Source organism: Carcharodon carcharias, chromosome 15 (assembly GCF_017639515.1).
Source record: "Carcharodon carcharias isolate sCarCar2 chromosome 15, sCarCar2.pri, whole genome shotgun sequence".
Classification (NCBI taxonomy): Eukaryota; Metazoa; Chordata; class Chondrichthyes; order Lamniformes; family Lamnidae; genus Carcharodon; species Carcharodon carcharias.
In genome coordinates, this window is record NC_054481.1 from 118,692,913 (window position 1) to 118,715,182 (window position 22,270).

Consider the following 22,270-nt stretch of genomic DNA (forward strand, 5'->3'; position numbering starts at 1 on the left):
ACTTGCCAACCTTATTCATTATTACTTGGTGGATGCAACCGGAGAATTATTTAATTGACTTAGGATGGAAGATATTTAACAAAAAACTTTTATGATGTATTTTTTGCTCATCAAATAGAGGCACATGATTCCTGGGAAATGCAACCCCTTCAATTTCAGGCACCCAGTGTAAGGTAAAGTGTTGGGTACAGTTTGGTAGGTCTGAAAAAGTCTTTGTCGTCATGCATAAGTTAACTGTAAGTCTTTATTGACTCTTAGAACTATTTACAAATGTACAGTAAAGAATACAAGCTAGGAGCTGTCCCCATGATTGCTGGTACATGTTCTTGTGACCAACTAGGCTGACCCTGGGTACAGGTCATACACCTCTTACATCACTGTGTGGGCAGTACTGTACTCAGTCCCACATTAACCCTATATGTGCCAGACCCTTGTACTACACCTCCACCAAGTCTTTATTCAATGTATTTTAAGTGATTACACTTTACCTTGTGTCTTACATTGTTAATACTATCATACATTTACTACATTAGCACTACTCCATCTTGCCCCTTCAAGTCCTTGAATTCAAAGGTTCAGGCAGTCTAGAGGCCTTATAACCCTTTCATATCTCATTTGCACTACTGTTGGAGGAGTGGTAGGTTCTGTTTCTGCTGGTTCTTCTTGTAGGTTTGGAGGTTGAGCTGGCATCTGAGTATGTTTTCATCCTTTTCTTCCATTGTTTTGAATTGAACCACTTTTGGTTGGTCCAGCTGTTGTGTTGATCAGTGGTTGCTTGCAGGGTGGGCGAACAATGTGCTCATCTCCTTGTTGCTTATTTTGCTTCTTCCATCATCATATGGTTGTTGCGACGCATGTGGACGTTAACCCTAACCCTAAAATGGAACACACGTTTCCACTTGTTTCACAATTTTACCCAAATTTGAGTACTTTATTTTTTTCCAGTTGTTTTTCAGGCTTATGAATCTTTTCATTCAACTCATCAACTACTCTTGTAAGTTGTCTTTGTTTCAGAGTTATCTGCGGAATTCTTATATAAGTTTGACAACTTCACCTTGGCATTCAGCTCTGTTCAGAATCTTTCTTTCATAGTCACTCACTGCTCCTTGGATTCTTTCAATTCACTAGTTTGATTGACAATTTATTTTGTAAAATTTCTCTTATCTGCTTTCAAAGTCTGGATTTGCTCTTCCATATTGCATATCTCAACCTTCATGTTGTTCAGTTTGGACTGAAGTTCATCAGTTGTAGTTGTTACTTCTGCTTTCAAGAAACTGTTCTGATACAGCAGCAATTCTTTCTCCTGTTCCAGGCATTTTGCACAATGCTTACTAGAGATGACTGATACTTGAAGTTCATCAAGTTTTAATTGAAGATCTTTATTGAATTTGTTTCTACAAGCTCATCATTTAAGTGTTTCACATCTTCTTTTGTATATGAAAGTTGGTTCTCTACATAGATCAGTTTTTCCTTGGCAGAGCATAATTCCTCTGCACAATCTTTAAAGCTCATATTCTAGAACTGCACTTCTGCCAATTGTTTCTAGAACTCTTCATGCTTATTTTGAATTTGATCTTGAAGGAGAATTAACAGTTCGTTCAATTGTTTACTTTCTTGTTCAGTCCTTGCATTCTCACTCTATACTTCAGTGCATTGCTTTGTCACTATTGATAGTTCCCACATCGCCTTTTTCTGAAGTAGCATTCAACATCTTTTTAAACAGCTCATGTTTTTCCTGGGGCACAGATTGGTTCCTCAAAAGAGTCTTTCAAGACTGCAACTTCCTTGAGTACCTTTTCTGCCTGTTGTTGTGCCTGGCTGTACTTCTGGTTAAGTTTTCCCAATTCCTACTTCAATTTGCTAACAATGGAACTTAGTTTTGTTACTTCCTCCCATGCTTTTGACAATCCTTAGAAATTTGTTCAGATCACAAACAGTTTGGTTCATTGAAGACTTAAATTTATCATGCATTCTCAAAGATATATATATATATATAGTTTGAATTTGTGTTTCGAGTCTTCTAAATCAACTTCGACATGAACATTTTGCAACCTTATTTAATTTCCCTTCAGCAGGGTTTGTGCATTTGGACTTCATCAGATAGCTTTCCTTCATTCGCAGTTAGCTGCACCATCACCTGCTGTTGTAGTTTGGGTAACATGTCGGGGTTTCCAAAAATATATATTTTTGGGACTTGCAGGAAGTTCTTTGCCTCTCTGGCACCCTTGTGTAGTTTGCTCAAGTAATGTCTTTCTCTTTTGCAGCTTTACTGGGGATTTTCTATCAATTCTTTTTAAACTCTGTGCATTCCACAACTTGAAGGTTAAAGAATTGGTCAAAGGCTCTTAATATTTCATCAAAGCTTGTTGAAGATTCATCAATGCACTACATCAGGATTACTTCATCAGCAAGTTCATCAAATCAGTATAAAAAGATATTAATCTGGACTTTTTCTGACTTACTACTTAGAACTGAAGAACTCCAGTAGTTTAGAAATTCTCTTCCCCAGGAGACCCAATTTTTAATTACCGTTAGCCCTTGGATAAGTTCAAACTGTTCTGGAAGAATGAGCCATGGTTAAAAAAATAAAAATGTAGGTTCTGCATTAAGAGCTTTCTGAATTTCAGGATGCTGTCATGGTTCACTTGGAGACAAAGGGATTTCCTGCACTTGCTAATTTTGGCAGGCTCTGCTACAAGGGCGATCGTGCTTGGCTTGAAAAAGGCTTTTCTTTATCTCCATGGGATGTGGGCATCGCTGACTAAGCCAGCATTTATTGCCCACCCTCAATTACCCTTGATAAGGTGGTGATGAGCTATCTTCTTGAACCACTGCAGTCCATGTGGTGTACACCCACATTGCTGTTAAGGAGGGAGTTCCAGGAGTTTGACCCAGGAACAGTGAAAGAACAACGATACATTTCCAAGTCAGGATGGTGAGTGGCTTGGAGGAAAACTTCCAGGTGGTGGTGTTCCCAGGCACCGGCAGCCCTTGTCCTTCTAGATAGTAGCGGTCGTGGGTTTGGAGGGTGCTGTCTGAGGAGCCTGGAAGAGTTCCTGCAGTGCATCTTGTAGATGGTACACATTGCTGCCATTGTGTGTGGTGGAGGGAGTGAATGTTTGTGGATGGGGTGCTAATCAAGTGGGCTGCTTTGTCCTGGATGATGTCGAGCTTATTAGATGATGTTGGACTGCAATCATCCAGGCAAGTGGAGAGTATTCCATCACACTCCTGATTTTTGCCTTGTAGATTGTGGACAGGTTTTGGGGAGTCAGGAGGTGAGTTACTCACTACAGGGTTCCTAGCCACTGACCTGCTCTTGTAGCCACAGTATTTATATGGCTAGTCCAGTTCAGTTTCTGGTCAATGGTAACGCCCAGAATGTTGATAGTGGGGAACATAGTGATGGTAAAGCCATTGAATGTCATGCGGCAATGGTCAGATCATTGAACCAAGGTAATGAGGTCAGGAGCTGAGTGGCCCTGGCAGAGCCCAAACTGAGCATCAGTGAGCAGGATATTTCCCACCAAATGCTACAAGATAGCATTGTTGATGACTCCTTCCATCACCTTATTGATGATTGAGAGTAGACGGGGTCGTAATTAGCATGGTTGGATTTGTCCTGCTTTTTGTGTACAGGACATACCTTGGCAATTTTCCACATTGCCAGGTAAATACCAGTGCTGTAGTTGTACTAGAACAACTTAGTTAGGGGTGCGGCAAGTTCTGGAGCACAAGTCTTCAGTACTATTTCAACGATGGTTGCCTGGATCAGCTGCCTGTAGAGTTCTCTTGCTCAGCATTTTACATCAAACTCACGAGTTTGTCAAATCCTAGTTTTTGCTTCCTCTCAACCGAGTTTAGAAGTTGTGATTCTCCCAGATGAGTTAACTAATTATTTTTTCTGTTTCAGAGTGAGCTCAGCAGTTACTTTCAGGCACCGACTTGGGGATCGGGTTTTAGTGATGGATTTTTTTTCAAACTGTATCTGACTCTGAGTCATTTAAAGATTTCTCAGGACTTGCTATAGTCTGGAGTTTTAAAAGATTTAGCACATCCCTGCTAGGTCTCTGGGGTTAGATGCTGGGCTTCCAAAGGAGATTCAATGGAGTATTCTGCTGATCTTTAAATTTCTGCCTCCAGCTTCCAAGCCATTCTTTGGAGCTTTTTCCTGGTGAATTTTCATCTGCACCTCTGCTTTTGGGGCTTCTTTCCAGGTCAGACTGCTTTGCTAAATTTTTTCTCAATCTTCTAGCATTTTAATTTTTTCTACATTTTCTGCGAGATTTTGGGTTTCCACAAGTTGCCACCATGTTGCAAGGTGTTGGTTACAGTTCAGTAGGTCTGAAGAAGTCTTCATAATCACACGTAGATTAACTGTAAGTCTTTATTGACTCTGGGAGCTATTTACAAATATACAGTAAAGAGTACAAGCTAGGAGTTGTCTCTATGCTTGCTTGTACATACAGCTCTGTCCAACAAAAGACCCTGGGTGCAGGTCATATGCTCTCTTACACTGTGTGGATGGTATTTATTCAGTCCCACATTAACCCTATATATGACAGACCCTTACACTACAAGGATCAAGCACTCCCAGGTCAAGGATAGGATGAGTCATGCTCGTCTTCTTATACGGCAGCTCTGCTGAAGGCTCAGCTGGTTAAAATAGTAAACAGCTGAACAATTCAACAAAGTTCACAGGGCAGTGAAGAGGACTGGGAACTGCAGCTGATTTTTGAAATTTATTATATCGGCTCTACCAGTGGATCAAATGATCACCTTTCTGATCTTTATCGTATAAAAATTCATACTCTTAATCAGCTGAGCCATCGGAGAGGTAGAACTCACGCTGGAATATTTTCTAGTGTGTTGTCCCTCAGAAGTAGAGCATCATCCCTCAAAGAAATGCCCAATTTTAAGTACTTGCTTCTCATCAAAAGCATCTTCAATGGCTAGAGATTATTTGCAGCAAATAGGTACTAATATTCTGCAGGAGGAAAATTGGGAACTGCAATGGAGCTAGGGGGGGAGTTTTAAAAGAGGGATATTTTAACTTACCTGATGCTTTCTGGGGCGGGGAAGAATGTCACCTCAGGGGGTATTAGAGGCCACGGCTAGGGTTGTGGGGGGGCGGGGGAGGTGGTGTTGAGGGAGAGAACATAAGTATAGTTGCTTTGGAGAGGTAGGCATGCTGGATCCAGAAAGTAAATAGAAAGGCAACTATATCTGGATCCAGCACACCTTGCCTGGGTTTAACAGGCAGAAATGTCCATCTTTAAATTTCAAATGGGGAACAACAATTATTATACTCAAATAGCCAACCCGCTTCCTTTAGTGCCCATCCCCCATGCCGCCTCTGTTAAAACAGGGAAGGGGTGAGTTGGGTTTGGGATTCAGAATTTTAACACTTTAACCCTCCCGACCTGATCTAAACATTCCTGATTTTTGGGGTTAGCTGAACACCCACCCCCACAAAAAAGTCTATTTAGGAGAAAAAAAACACAATTGCAGACTTACAAACTACTCCATAGGTGTTCAAACGTAGGGCCTTCATCTGCTGGTGAAGATTGGGCCATCTTGGCTCTGAGTTGGTCCAGTGATGGGTAAAGTACTCTATGATCAAAGTAAACAAACAATTATAAACACACGTTGAATTATGGAGTGATAGATATACTTTTGATTATTTTGATACTTCCTTATATTCAGCTACTCAAACTAAACTTAACAGTTGTTATAATCCAGTTGGTGTGCCTGCTCATGGCACCTCAATTATAAGGGCGGAATTTTTGGATCAGGTGGCGGCCACGACTGGCGGGCCCGGGAGTGGCCGGGGATCGGACCGCTGACCACGATTTCATGCTGGCTGGCCAATTAGCAGCCAGTCAGCGTGAAAGGCGCGCTGAAAGGCTCAGCGCTGCCAGGGTGGGGGGCAGGAGGAGGGCAAGCGCTGAAGTCAGTGCAGATTCAGGGGAGCGCTGAAAAAAAGCTCCCTGAAGGCAGAGAGCTGCCTCAGGGAGCTGACAAATTTAAAATCAATAAAAATAGAATTTAAAATTGGGGAAAAATGTCCACGCATCAGAATGAGACACTTCAACATGTGGATGATGAAAACTTTTTCAAAACATTTAAATCTTTTTTAAAATTAATCACAGAAACATCATCCCACCCTTGGACGGGGTTTCCTCAAAAATACAAAGGCCACCTGCCTGATTCGCCCACCCGCCAACAGTAACATAGGCTGGGCAGCAAAACATCGCCATCAATTGCTACTTTAATGGCCTTCATAGGCCTCTTAATTGTCAGCGGGCGCACTGCCAACTCTCATGCGCACCCACCAACTGAAATATCGTGCAAGTGCGCAATGACATCAGTACACTTGCCCAACGTCATTGTGCGCTATTTCATGTTCGAGTGTGTCGGGCACATGCCCGCACGCTGAGTGGAAAATTCTACCCTAAGATTCTCATTCCGATCCCTTCCATGATCCTGCTCAATTTTACCTAAGCACTTTCCTCCAGCCATATGTTAGAGTCCTTTAAGGCAATCTAGAAGTAGTGGCTGACCAAATTGGCGATTATACATAGAGATTAAAATTAATTACAAGAAATTAGATATATATTTTTAGCCAGTACAGTGTTACAAAAGATCCTTAGTATCAATGCAAAAAAAAGTCTTGGCATTTCAACCTATTTGAAAGACGCCCTTTTTGAATAGAAGGATTGACCATTGGCCCTGTTTGCAGTGAAAATATTTTAAACATATTTGTGTAAAACGAAGACATCACTTTCCAAACCCATCAATATCCATTGGGTGAACAATTTTTAAAACAATAATCATTAAGGTTTAATACTAATTGGTACGTCAAATCTACCTGATGTCGGATTATGATTCTTTGTAAAAGGCAGATGGTAGCAGGAGAACTGATCTTTGCTACAGAGGTGCAATGAAAATTTCATATGTTTTGGTTTAATTATTTGAGGGCTGAGTTTAGTAATGATTGTTTTGTTCTCCCCACACCGAAGTTTGTGTTATAATTAATATTGCTATTGCTCTCGTTAGTATGTTGTTCATCTGTTTTAATGTTGACTTCTTTCATTTGATAAAAATTGTTCAAATGATAAAATAACCTTGATTGTTCAATTCGTAATTGCAAATGCATGATGTGAAATTGAGTCTTAAGATCAGGAGATGTCCTGGTCTCTGCTGAATTAGCTGATCTCAGCTGCATTGACATTGCAATTGGTCTTGACACTCCTTGGTTAGTTGGAGAAAGTTGGCCAATTTTTCTGCTCCTAATTGCTGACCAGAGTGTTGATACTTTCATGTCAGGTATGAACAGAATCAGACTTGGCTGTGATGCCTCCAATAGTCTAATAACCTGTTAACACTCATTGTCTAGGCTCATGAACAATAAATGTCCATTTGGACAGGGTGTCAGATAGCAGGTAGCACCTCTGTGATTCCACGGGCCTGGTTGGAAGATGAATTTATATGATCCATGAGTTGAACAATCAGGTCTATAGTGTTATAACTCTTCCCCAACATGCTGTTCCTGCAAAGGCACTTTCCTTGCTGGAAGCACAGGATTGTGGAATCAGCCCTCATATCTCGTCATGAGTCAAAGCTTTCAGGATGTGAAGGAAGAAAATTGGATGTGTTGCATTATATATAAAAATATCTTCAGTTCTCCCATTATAAAAATAGAGGAAATTTCTTGCTCGTCCAGTACTGGATGTTGGATAAGCAGTTGGATAATTTAGCAACAACAGAGTTGTCGTGAGAGGTCGTGGCAAGGTAGCACTGGGTGTTGTCAGCGTATATGTGTAAACCAATGCTGTGCTTTCCAGGAGAAGTCCAAGGATAGATCCGTGGGGGACACCAGATGCGGGAGCAGAAGAGAAGTCATTACAAATGATACTCTAGCTATGATTACACAGATAAGAATAGAACCAGATGAGAGTAGTCCCATTTGGCTGGATGACAGTAGAGATGTATTAGAGGAGGATGCTGTGGTCAACCATGTCAAAGGCTGCAGACAGGTCAAGAGGGACAAGGAAGGATACTTCACCTTTGTCACAGTCATAAAGGATGGGTTTTGTGGTTTTGATGAAAGATGTTTCTGTGCTCTGGGAACATGAAGTTCTGGGAAAGGTGGCATGGATTTGGGGGGAACAACACAAAGACTTTAGAAGGAAAGGGAGATTGGAGATGGAGCAAAGTTTGCAAGGATGGTGGGGTTAAGCTTTTTTTTGAGAGTGGAGATAACAGCAGATTTGAATGAGATAGAGTCAACACTTGAAGAGAGAGGACTGTTAACAATATAGGAACCTGGGGACCAGTAGGGGAACTAAAGCAAAAATAGCTGGAAAAACTCAGCAGGTCTGACAGCATCTGCGGAGAGGAACACAGTTAACATTTCAAGTCCTTATGTTCATCAGAACGAGGAGGGGAAGTTGGGTGGTCAACATTTAGTGGGAATAGGAAATCCCTGATATGGCTCAACTCTATAGGATCTTGGTTGTGGAGGTCTTTCTGTTACAATTCCTTTTTGTTGATCCCATAGCTGCACACTCTCCTCGGGCTGTAGCACTTTCATGCCCTGTGTCTTGAGTTTAAATTACGAGCTTGGCTATCTCTCAGTTGCTCCTCATGCTTCCTAAATCTCTCATGATCATCTGAGGCATTGTTAGGGTTGTAGTTTTGGTTGCAAAGCTGAATGTTATATTTGCAGCCATCTTCCCATCAATAGTTCTAATGGCAAGAACCTGTTTTTTAATGGTGAGGTTCTGTGGTTAAGAAGAGCTAAGTTAATATAACCGTTCTTTTTCATTAATTCCTTGATTGTTCAAACTCCTCTTTATGCTCCTCCATTCAATTCTCCTGAACTGACTTCAGAAACTCTTCCGCCTCTCTGCCATTGATACTGCAAGTACCAACGTTGTTGCGATCAGGTGAGGAAGGGTAGACTGGCTCTTCTCTTTTCCCACTCCTTGTCTGACCATAACAGGATTTTTTAAAAAGAATGTTTGCCAATTCATTGAGGACTTAATTGTTTATATGCTGTGACTGTAAAAGACACACACAGACGAGTTTCCTTTTCTGTTTAAAAAAAAGTATTTATTGTACTTAACACCTGTCTAAATAAAAATAATAAAAATGCTCCAACTCGCTCACACACACACACACATACAGACACACACACAAACACACACACACACATACAGACACACATATGCAAGTTACAAAGTAGGAGGATAGATTTAGTAGTTTTCTTTTAAAGTCCAATAAAAGTTAATGGTATATGGATCTTGTAGATTGATGACTTGGATGGTTTCACATTGGGCTCGATGGTCTCTCAGGATTCGACACCGAGGTGGTTTAAAGAAGTTGACAGATGATTTTATCTGTTCTTCTGGAGGCAGCAGTTGCTAGATTGATTCTTAAAACACTTCCAGCAGTGAGTTGATGTTCAAACAACAGGCAGGGCTCAAGCTTGCAGGATGGGTGAGAGAGAGAGAGAGAGAGAGAGAGAGAGAGAGAGAGAGAGAGAGAGAGAGAGAGAGAGAGAGAGATCCTCTCATGCCAACTGACCAGTTACTCAAACATGATCATAGAAAGTTAATTCCAGGTCCATGGTGTAGACATGACTAGTTTATAGATAGCCGATAGATTATGGATTCCTTTCTCAGCCAGAGTCCATCGTCCAAAGTGATTATGTCTACTGGCGTGTTCCCCACCTAACTGAATACCTAGGCGCTGTCTGGATGTTTTCTTAAGGGTCAGCAGATGTGGTCATTCAGATTCCTCTAAGGTGATTGTCTTTGATGGCCCTTTTTATTCATTCACAGGATGTGGGCTTCGCTGGCAGCACCAGCATTTATTGTCCATCCCTAGTTGCCCTTGAGAAGGTGCTGGTGAGCTGCCTTCTTGAACCGATGTAGTCCATGTGGTGTAGGTACACCCACAGTGCTGTTGGGAAGGGAGTTCCAGGATTTTGACCCAGCGACAGTGAAGGGACAGCAATATATTTCCAAGTCAGGATGGTGAGTGACTTTGAGGGGGAAAAGGGGGGACTTCTAGGTGGTGGTGCTCCCATCTATCTGCCACCCTTGTCCTTCTAGATATGATAGTGGTCATGGGTTTGGAAGGTGCTGTTGAAGGAGCCTTAGTGAATTCCTGTGGAGTATCTTATAGATGGTACATATTGCTGCCACGGTGCATCAGTGGAGGAGGGAATGAATGTTTGTGGATGTGGTGCAAATCAAGTGGGCTGCTTTTAATTTGATGGTGACAAGCTTCTTGAGTGCTGCGGGAGCTGCACTCATCCAGGCAAGTGGAGAGTATTCCATCACACTCCTGACTTGTGCCTTGTAGATAGTGGACAGACTTTGGTGTGTCAGGAGATGAGTTACTCGTTGCATGATTCCTAGCCTCTGACCTGCTCTTGTAGACATAGTATTTATATGGCTAAAACAAAAACAGAATTACCTGGAAAATCTCAGCAGGTCTGGCAGCATCGGCGGAGAAGAAAAGAGTTGACGTTTCGAGTCCTCATGACCCTTCAACAGAACTAGGTGAATCCAAGGAAGGGGTGAAATATAAGCTGCTTGTATTTCCAGATAATTCTGTTTTTGTTTTGGATTTCCAGCATCCGCAGTTTTTTGTTTTTATATTTATATGGCTAGTCCAGTTCAGTTTCTGGTCAATGGTAACCCTGAGGATGTTGACAGTGGGGGAATTCAGTGATGGTAATGCCACTGAACATCAAGGGGCGATGGTTGGATTCTCTCTTGTTGGAGATCGTCATTGCCTGACACTTGTGTGGTGCAAATGCTACTTGCCACTTGTCAGCCCAAGCCTGGATATTGTCCAGATCTTGCTGCATTTGGACATGGACTGCTTCAGGATCTGAGGAGTCGCAAATGGTGCTGAACATTGTGCAATCATCAGCGACCATCCCCACTTCTGACCTTATGATGGAAGGAAGGTCATTGGTGAAGCAGCTGAAGATGGTTGGGCTGAGTCTTCCAGACAGGCTGACTCCATTTTTATGGCTTTCAATTGCGTCGAGTACAGTTATGCAAATGTTCACCCATCTTAGAAGCTGTTGTTTTAAGCGACTGGAATGCTGTCTCCGTCTTCTAAAGACTGTGGTTTCGAAAACCAATGGTTTCAGTCCAATAGATTAAAAAGTAATTTTCAATATAGCATGGTTTTATAACACAGTCTAGATTGGGGTAATTAAAGTCCCCCATTCTAACTACTTTATAGTTTTGAATCTCTCTATAATCACCTTGCAAATTTGTTCCCCTATCCCCTTCACACCAGTTGATGGCCTATAGATTACACCCAGTAGTGCAATCATACTTTATTCACCACACTTTGTGCATTTACGCAGATGCACTGTAAACCTAATTTAGTCCTTATTGCATTCCCTGATACTCTGACCACATCTAATACCTTACTATTTCTTACTCTAGTGTCATCTCCCAATTTTTCGTGCATCTTGTTTTTCCTCTCTCATTATACAGCCTGATTCCCACCCCCCCACCCCCATTCCAAGTTAGTTTAAATCCTCCTCGATGGCACTAGCAAAGCATCCCACAAGGATATTGGTCCTGGCCCAGTTGCTGTACAACGCATCCAACATGTGTATGGCCAACCTACCCCAAAAACAGACCCAATGTGCCAGGAATGTAAAGTCTTCCCTCCTGCACCATCTCTCCAGCCATGCATTCACCTGCTCTATCCTCCTATTTCTATACTCACTAGCATAATGAGGAGCTCCCTAAAGAGTTGGCTGCTCAGGGACCATCTTGCATCCCAAATGTCAAATGTGAAATGTGAACATTGTTTTTTTTAAAGTGCAGTGACTGTTATTACGTAGGCAAATATAGCACACAGCCAGATTCTACAAACAACAATGCAATGAATGACCCGTTAAACAACATTGCTAAAAAATATTAAGAGGAATGCCTGCTAGGGAAATGGGAGATGGTCATTGCCTGACCATCCACCTGTTCCCTTTTGAATAGTAGCGTGGAATCTTTAGCATCCACCTGATCAAGCAAATGAGGTTCAATGCCTTATCCAAAGAAAGGTTACTCTGACAATGCAGCATTCTGTCAACAGTGCACTGGGGAAGTCAGCCCAGTATGTGCTAAAGCCCAGAAGTGGATATTGAACCTACAACCTTCAGAGTAAAAATGCTATCAGCTGTATCAAACTGACATTACATTGTTGCACTACTGCAGGCAGTAGTTCTCAATTTCATAATCTGCCCGGAGAAGTCCACTATCACTTGCTTATGATTTGATGTGAACCTACATGTGTCTATGACAACTTGTGGGCAGTCTGTGCAAACCACATGCATTTGTCTTCGCCATGCTATTTCATTGAATATGAGTATTTCCATTGGACCTCTAGAGGGCCTCAGTGTGCGACTATCAGATTGTTCAGGGAGTACTGGGGAAATTAATCTTTGCCAAAATGGACATGCCCAAACCTGCCTAGAAGGTTCGTATCACCCTCAATCTGTTACCTTATCCATCTGTTCATGTCAGCCTCCAGGGATCAAGATGAATGAAACATTACTACACACCTGAGCCTAAACCAACCTCGATTGGAAACATATAAGTAAAACTAGTCAGCCTGTCCAAAATTCTCTTTACAAACTCCTATCACAATGATCTAATTGTTCTTTACATCTCTGACCCATTCCAAGCAATGGAGCCAATGCAGTACTTACCTTTAACCCTTAGACTGCAAAAGTATCAAACATATCACCAACTCCCCTACTTTCATTGTAAAAGAGACTTACCCAAGCTCTGCATTTTCTCAAGGCTGAAGAGTGTCACAAGATGCTGCTCACTGTTGATCACTGTAATGCACATAGTGATATTGTATCACTTCTTAATTTTAAGAAGCTGTAAAAAAGCTGATTGTACTTGTTACAACCTATCCTGATGCAGCAAGTTCCCTATAGGTTCAAAATCTCCAATCGCTGTGCTACCACAACTGGTTCTGAGTCATAAGATCGTGGTTTCAAGCCCCATTTCAGAATCTGAGCAAATGACCAAGGTTGTCACTTCAGTACAGTATTGAGGGGGTTCTGTATTGTTAGAGGTACATTCCTTCAGACATGTCTGCCTTTTAAACAGAAAATAGCACTTTCAAAGAAGAACATGTCCTGTCCAATATTTCACCGCAATAAAATACAGGTTGATTTGTAATTCATCTCATTTGCTGTTTCTGAGGTCTTGCTGTGAAAATTGGAGTAACTGAGCCAACTCACAAAAACAATCTGATCTAATGACAAACTTTTAAAATAAGTCTGCAATTATTTTTAAGTTGTAGCCAGTTCCACCTATCTCCGATGTGGTCATCCTAAGTCTCCCATATCACGCACAGGTGGACTCAAACCTGACCTGTGTGGTGCCTATTTTTATTTTGTAGAAACCTACTTAAAAGAGGCGACACTGTAAGCAGTTTTGATGGAAACATAACAATACAAAGAGCTAGTGATAGATTAATGAATGGGCAAAACTGTGGCAAATGGATTTCAATGTAGACAAATGTGGGGTCATCCACTTGGACCTAAAAAGGATAGAACAGGGTATTTTCTAATTAGAGAAAAGCTAGAAACAGTGGAGGTCCAACAAGACTTGGAGTCCAAGTACATAAATCATTAAAATGTCATTAACTGGTACAGAAAATAATCAAAAAGGCTAATAGATTGCTGGCCTTTACATCTAGGAGGGCTAGAATACAAGGGGGTAGAAGTTATGCTTCAGCTACATAAAGCCCTGGATACACCTACACCTGGTGAGAAGCTCAGGAACAATATATTGGTCTTGGGGGGAGTGCAGCGTAGGTTTACCAGAATGATACCTAGACTTAAATGGTCACATTACAAGGAGAAATTATAAAAACTAGAGTTGTTATCCCTGGAATTTAGATGGTTTAAGGGGTGATTTGACTGAAGCTTTCAAGATATATGGGGGAAACAAATATGGTGGAAAGAAAGGAACTATTTCTGCTAGTTGGGGAGTCTAGGACTAAGGGGCATAGTCCAAAGATTAGAATCAAACCTTTCAGGAGTAAATTTAGAAATACCTTTCTACATAGAAAAGGTGGTAGAGTTTGGAACCCTCTTCTGCAAACAGCAATCAATGGTTGATCAATTGTTGATATTAAATCTGAAATTGATAGACTTTTGCTAACCAAGGGATATGGGGATAATAATTAAGGGACATTGGGCAAAGGCAGTATACAGAGTTATGCCTTAGCCTCGGTCTCATTGAATGGGGGAAATATGCTGCAGGGGATGAAATGATCCTGTTCCTACGTTCATAAACTTTGCTAAAGAAATGATAGCCAGTACCTTCTCCTTGCTGGATCGGAAGAGACATTCTATGGGTACATCTTTCGCTGAACTAAGGAAAACAACAAAGGCTCTTCTAATGGGCGGCATCTTGTTGAGGCATTGGGAGTTTTGCCTGCTGGCTGCAGAACTGACAACAGGCCCGCACTGCCTATTTTCCTAAAGGTTTGCTGAATTACAAGCCAATCAGGCAGTGATGAGGCCAGTGGCGGACCTACCCCTGGGATAAAACCCAGGGCGAAAGTCTTGCTGGCCGGCAGTTTTTGTGCACCACTGGGGAGGCCATGCCTGCTGCCAGAAGGACATGATCGTGAAGAGACCGGGGGGGAGTGGGGGTTTTGTGGGATCAGCAACAAGGACAGAGTGATGGCTCTCAGCGGGCCCTCCTCTCCTCCCGATGTATAGCCCCTCAATCAAGCAGAGTGCCTTTGATCGAGGGCCACCCCACCCTCAAAGGTGACAATCAGCCTGCACAGGTTTACCTGTCCTACACACTGAATGGCAACAGGCCTGCCTGAAGCCAAGTTAACACCAGTGGTGGTGGGATGAGGCCCTAAAGTGGTCATTAATTCACCACTTAATGGCATCAATTGGCGGTGAGTGGGAAGGTCAACCATTGGCCTGCCGCCCAGAATGTAGTTCAGGCGGAGGTGGGAAAGTGGCATGGCAGGGCTCCATTATGCCACCATTCCACCTAAATACATCCCCTTCCCACCTCTAAGCTCACCACCAGCGACAGCACAAGATTCCGCCCAATATCTATCACATACCTGGAGGAAGTATAAATAAAAGCTTTGAGTCCAATATGACTCTTGGAGAGCCATATTGGTCTCCAAATGTTAACTGTTTCTCACTCCACCTATCCTGCCCAACTTGAGATTTTCCAGCACTTTCTGTTTTGATTTCAGATTTCCAGCACCTGCAGTATTTTGCTTTTATATAAATAAAAACTGTTGCTGATCAGCAATTCCTCCCTCACTTTTGGCCTCCAATCTCTTCTCTTTTATAAGCTTTCTTGATTCTTTCTATTTTGCTTCTACTATTGGGTTCGGTCCTCCTCTGAACTTTCCCATCATGCTCCTAAACTCTAAAAATGCCACCCTAAAATGTGTCCTTCTCCCTACATACTCACTGTATTGAAATTGCTTCGTCAAATCAAGTCCTACTCCACCCCATCTTTTGTGATGAAGTATACAACTCCTTACCTCCCTTCCTCTGACAATTTATAGATGTTAAAACCTAAGCTTGAAGCCACCTTAACACTACTTCCTGATTCAGCTCATCTTCTCTTGTATGCTTCTTGACTTTGGTGCAGTCCCGCAGTAAACGCTTTCAATAAATCAAGTTAGACTCTAAAGGGAGAATTTTAATTATTTTTGCTTAATTTTTTTTTTAAACATAGGATATACAGCACAGAACCAACATTTGGCCCAGCTGGTCCATACTGGCATTTATGTTCTAAACGAGCCTTCTCCCACCTTTCCTCATCTAAATCCATCAGCAAACTCTCTTTTCCTTTCTCCCTCATATGGTTGCCTATCTTCCCCTCAAATGCATCTATATCATAATCACTTCAAACAACTCCCTGTGGTAGCAATTTCCATATTCTCACCACTCTTTAGGTAAAGAAGTTTCTTCTGAATTCTCTAATGGATTTCTTGGTGACTATTTTATATTGATGGCCTCAATTATGCTCCACTCCACAAGTGGAAACATTCTCTCTATATCCACTCCATCAAAATCTTTCATAATTTTAAAACCTGTTAGGTCACCCCTCAACCTTTTAATAGATTTAAAAGCACAGTGTGTACAGGCTGGAAAAAAAACACAATTGGTGCAACAGTACAGCAAAAAAAAACCATAAAGGTGCCAAACTTTCAATCTCCTTGAAAGAGGGGTCCTCCTCAGTAACCTCCAAGATCTCTGCACCCCTTGAACTCTGGCTTCTTGCATGTTTCTGATTTTAATCACTCTACCATTGGCGGCTGTACCTTCAGCTGCTGAGGGTCTAAGCTCCAGAATTCCCTCCCTAAATGGAGCAAATACATCTCTATGGCTATATGTCTCTCTATTTCTGTCTTCTCCTTTAAGATGCTCCTTAAAATCTACCTCTCTAACAAAGCTTTTGGTCATCTGACCCAATATCTCATGTGGCTGGTTTCAATTTTTGTCTGATACTGGATCTGTGAAGTGCCTTGGGATGCTTTGCTACATTAAAAGGGCTATATAAATGCCAGTTGTTGTTCTGACAGCTCAATCTTCTACTATGGACAAGATAGTTCTCTGGGCAAAATAACAGAAATCCCATTTTCCTGTCCAAATGGGCATTAAGGATAACATCATTATTTGAGGAAGAGCATAAGAACATAAGAAATAGGAACAGGAGTAGACCATTCGGCCCCTTGAGCCTGCTCTGCCATTCAGTAAGATCCTAGCTGATCCTCTTGTGTTTCGATTTCCAAATTGCCATCTAACCCCGATAACCTTTGATTCCCTTGCCTAAGAAGAATCTATCTACCTATGCCTTAAAAATATTCAATGACCCCGCCTCCGCCACCTTCTGAGGTAGAGAATTCCAAAGTCGCACAACCCTCAGAGAAAAAAACTTCTCCTCATCTCTGTCCTAAAAGGGCAACCCCTAATTTTCAAACAGTGCCCCCTAGTTCTGAACTCACCCACAAGAGGAAACATCCTTTCAACAGCCACTTTATCAAGGCCATTCAGGATCTAGTATACTTCAATTAAATCACCCCTCATTCTTCTAAACTCCAGTGGAAACAAGCCCAGTCTGTCCAATCTTTCCTCATAAGATAACCCATTCATTCCAGGTATCAATCTAGTAAACCTGCTTTGAAACTCCTCCAATGCATTTACATCCTTCCTTAAATAAGGAGACCAAAACTGCACACAGAATTCAAGGTGCGGTCTCACCAATGCCCTGTGTAACAAAAAGCATAATATCCTTACTTTTATGTTCAATCCCTCTCATAATAAAGGTTAGCTTTCCATTAGCCTTCTTAATTACTTGCTGTACCTACATACTAACTTTCAGTGACTCATGCACTAGAACAACTAGATCCCTTTGCACCTCAGAATTATACAACCATTCTACGTTTAAGTAATACTCTGCTTTTTTGTTCTTGCTGCCAAAGTGAACAACTTCACATTTTCTCACATTAAACTCCATTTACCAGAGCTTCTTCCACTCACTCAACCTGTCTATATTGGTCTGCAACCTCATGTCCTCTTCACAACATACTTTCCTACCTATCTTTGTATCATCTGCAAATTTAGCTACCATGTCTTCACTCCCTTCATCTAAGTCATTGATGTAAATCGTAAAAAGTTGAGGACCCAGTACTGACTCCTGTAGGACGTCACTCGTTACATCCTGCCAATCAGAAAAAAACCCATTTATGCCCACTCTCTGCTTTATGCTAGCTAGCCAATCTTCTGTCCTCGCTAATATGATACCTACTACACCATGTGCTTTTATTTTCCATAATAATCTTTGATGTGGGACTTTATTAAATGCCTTCTGGAAATCTAAGTACAGTACGTCTACTGGTTCCTCTTTGTCTACTGTGCATATTATTCCTTCAAAAAACTCCAGTAAATTGGTTAAACATGATTTTCCTTTCACAAAACTATGCTGACTCTTCCAAATTGCCTTGAGTTCTTCTAAGTGCCGAGCTATAACCTCCTTAATGATCGATTCTAATAACTTCCCACGACAGACTTCAAGCTAACTGGCCTACAGTTTCCTGTTTTCTGCCTCCCTCCCTTCTTGAATAGAGAGGTTATATTTGCTACTTTCCAATCTGAAGGAGCCTTTCTAGAATCGAGTGAATTTTAGAAAATTAACACCAACGCATTGACTACCTCATTAGCCACCTCTTTTAAGGCCCTAGGATGTAGTCCATCGGGACCTGAAGACTTGCCAGCCTGCAACTCCATCAAATTGCTCAGTACCATTTCCCTAGAGATTTCAATTTAACCAAGTTCCTTTCTCCCGTTCTCCTGATTTGCAGCTATTACCTGAATGTTTTTTGTATGCTCTATAGTGAACACAGAAGCAAAATATTTATTTATCCGTTTCTTCCACCATTTCCTTATTATCTACTATTAACTCCCCATTGTCACTCTCTAGAGGGCCAACACTTATTTTACTTATTCTTTTCCTTTTTAAGTACCTGTAGAAACTCTTGCTATCTATTTTTACATTTCTAGCTAGCTTCCTCTCATACTCTAACTTCTTTCTCCTGATTAACCTTTTAGTCATTCTCTGTCATTCTTTATATTCTGTCCTGCCACTCATCTTTGCGGAGTTGTATGCTTTTTCCTTAAGTTTGATACTTTCCTTAACATCTATAGTTAAGCACGGATGGTGGGTCCTCCCCTTAGAATTTTTATTTATAGTAGGAATGTCCTTATTCTGAATACTCTGAAATATCCTCTTAAATGTCTGCCACTGCTTCTCTATTCTCTGGCTTAGTTTCCCAGCTCATTTCAGCTAGCTCAGCTTTCATCCCCACATAGTTGCCCTTATTTAAGTTTAAGATACTAGTCTTAGATCAACTCTTCTCCCTTTCAAACTGGATGTAAAATTCAATCATATTGCGGTCGCTGCTACCTAAGGGTGCCTTTACTCGAGGTCATTAATTAATCCTGTCACGTTACACAATACCAAGTCTAAAATAATGTGCTCTCTGGTTGGTTCCAGAACATGCTGCTCTAAGAAACTACCTCGAAAACATTCTAAGAACTCCTCATCCAGGCTACTACTGCCAATCTGATTTTTCCAATTTGTGTGTAGATTAAAATCACCCATGATTATTGTCGTCCCTTTATCACAAGCACACAATATTTTCTCTTGAATACTTTGTCCTACACTGTGGCTACAGTTAAGGGGTCTGTAGACCACTCCCACTAATGACATTTCCTCCCCCCCTACTATTCCTCATCTCCACCCAAACTGATTCTACATCCTGATCTCCTGAACCAAGGTCATCTCTAACTATTGCACCAATGCCCTCTTTGATTAACAGTGCTACCCCTCCACTTTTACCTAGCTTTTGAATATCATGTGCTCTTCAATATTAAGGACCCAATCTTTGTCGTCCTGCAGCCACTTCTCCGTAATTGCTATCAGATCATATTTATTTACTTCAATGTGGGCCATCAATTCATTTACTTTGTTGTGAATGCTACAGACATTCAGATAGAGAGCCTTCACTTCTGTCTTTTTGTTACCTTCGTAACATCTAGTCTTGACTGTTTATGTATTCTTAGGTTTTTTTCTCTATGTCCCTTCCTGCCAATCTCTGACCCTCATTTCTTATATTATTGTTTTACTCTTGATTCTACACCTTGAATTGCTACCTCTACACAAGCTCGATCCCTCAGCCCTCTTGTTTAGCTTAAAGCCCTCTTTACTTCCCTAGTTATGCAATTTGCAGGTGTCCTCCTGGTGTCAACATTGATCCCATAAGCAATATCTCTAAACAAGATTGGCAGATCATTTATGTGAATGTATGTGATACATTTGTGAAAATTGCCTGCATAACAGTCAGCAGGATTCAAAAGTATTTTAATACTTTGAGGTTCCGTAGCCGAAGAAGTACTTTAGAAATGTAATCATTGTGTAACATAGGGAAATGCTGCAGCTAAATTGTACCCAAGATTATGCAGACTGCAATAAGATAAGAACCAGGTACCTGTTTTGGTGATGCTATTTGAGGGATAAATATTGACCAGGATACCCTCGGTATGAATGAGGGATCAAATCTCAGATCTTCTTAGAACTAACTCAACCTAACTGATGCACATTTTGCATTCTGCCAGGGCCACTGAGCTCCTGACCTCATTTCAGCCTTGGCCCAAGCATGGACAAAACAGCCGACCTCAAAAGGTATGATGAGAGTGACTGCCCTTGACATAAGGCAGCATTCAACCAAGAGTGGCTTCAAGGAGCAAAACTGAAGTCAAAGAGAATCAGGGGGAAAACTCTCCAATGGTTTGAGTCATACCTAGCACAAAGGAACATGGTTGTGGTTGTTGAAGGTCAATCACATCAGTCCCAGGACATCGTTTCAGGAGATCCTCAGCGTAATGTCTTAGGCCCAATCATCATCAGCTGTTTCATCAATGACCCTCCTACCACAAGGTCGGAAATGGGGATGTTCACTGATAACTGCAGCACAATGTTCAATAATATCTGCAACTCCTCAAATACAGAAGAAGTCCATGTCCATATGCAGAAAGACCTGTGCGACATTCAGGCTTGGGCTGATAAGTGACAAGTAACATTTGCACCACACAATGGCCAGGCAATGACCATCTCCAACAAGAAAGAATCTAACCATCTCCCCTGACATTCAATGGTAGTACCATTGCTAAATCCCCCACTATCAACATCCAGGAGTTAGCACTGACCAGAAACTGAACTGAGTCAACCACATAAATACTGTGGCTATAAGAGCAGGTCAGAGACTAGGAATTCTGAGGCGAGTAATTGACCTCCTGACTCCCCAAAGTGTGTCCTCCATCTACAAGGCACAAGTCAGGAGTCTGATGGAATACTCTCCACTTGCCTGGATGTACGCGGTTCCAACAATGCTCAAGAAGCTCGACACCATGCAGGATAAAAAAGTCCACTTGATGGGCACCCTATCCACCAACTTTAACATTTACTTCCTCCACCACCGATGCACAGTGGCAGAACATGTATTATATAAAAGAAGCGTTGCAGCAATTCACTAAGGCACCTTCAATAGCACCTTCCAAATCTGTAACCTCTACCATCGAGAAGGACAAGGGCAGCAGGTACATGGGAACACTGCCACCTGCAAGTTCTGCTCCAAGTTACACACCATCTCTACTTGGAACTATGTCACCATTTCTTCAATATTACTGGATCAAAATCCTGGAACTCCCTTCCGAACAGCATAGTGGGTGTACCCGCACCAGATGGACTGCAGCGGTTCAAGAAAGCAGCACACCACCAAGTTCTCAAAGGCAATTAGGGCAACAAATGCTGGCCTTCCCTGCAATGCTTTCGTCCCATGAAAGAATAAAAAAATAAGCGCTAACTAGGAAACAAGCCTTAGATCCTTCTTGTTTGCGATGTTCATCAGTTTGCATGACCTCAAATGTCACACAGAAGAAATCCGTGTCCATAAGCAGAAAGATCTGTGCAACATTCAGGCTTGGGCTGATAAGTGACAAGTAACATCTGTGCCACACAAGTGCCAGACAATGACCATCTTTCTTGTTGGAGAATCTAACCATCTCCCTTGACATTCAATGGCATTACCATTACTGAATCCACCACTATCAACATCTGGGAGTTACCATGTGACCAGAAATTGAACTGGACCAGCCATATAAATGCTATGGCTACAAGAGCAGGTCAGAGACTAGGAATTCTGAGGTATGCATGACATTTATCTATATTAAGTTGAAGTTGAAAATTACCTGTCTCATTCATTGCAAGATCTCTCTGCATGACATTTTCTCCTTTCCTTCCCGCATAACTTGAGTATTATTTGCAAACTAATGAACGATGGAAAGGTTTTTACATCATTCCAATGCCTTCTGCTCTTTCATCCCCCCACCCCCGGCCACCAAATGAGCTGCCATGCTCAATACAGGCTTGTGATATTATGAACTTTCACTCAATACTTTTAAAAATTGGACTCAAACAAGCTGTTAAGATGGCTGCTACAAATCATGTGACTTTTGCAACAGTATCAAGTCTCCGGTGAATACCTAATTAAATATGGACAGGTGAGGGTACCTCACAGCCATTTGTGGAATTCACACATCTCATTATTTAAGGATTGACCAACACCTAAAAACTATGGCGTTTTCATGATGTCTGTCTGC

General features: G+C 41.6%; 1 protein-coding gene across 5 annotated transcripts in view; it reads right to left on the minus strand.

The window, feature by feature from the left end:
- Positions 1–22,270, minus strand: part of tp73 (tumor protein p73) — a 244,568-nt gene that overhangs the window by 135,928 nt on the left and 86,370 nt on the right. For 4 of the 5 annotated variants that reach the window (XM_041205762.1, XM_041205759.1, XM_041205761.1 and 1 more), the window contains exon 2: positions 5,518–5,613. In XM_041205762.1, the coding sequence (XP_041061696.1) occupies positions 5,518–5,576 (59 nt within the window). In that variant the 5' untranslated portion in view covers positions 5,577–5,613. Of the gene's footprint in view, positions 1–5,517; positions 5,614–12,820; positions 12,861–22,270 lie in introns of those variants that run through there. The other variant, XM_041205760.1, reaches the window with a different exon arrangement.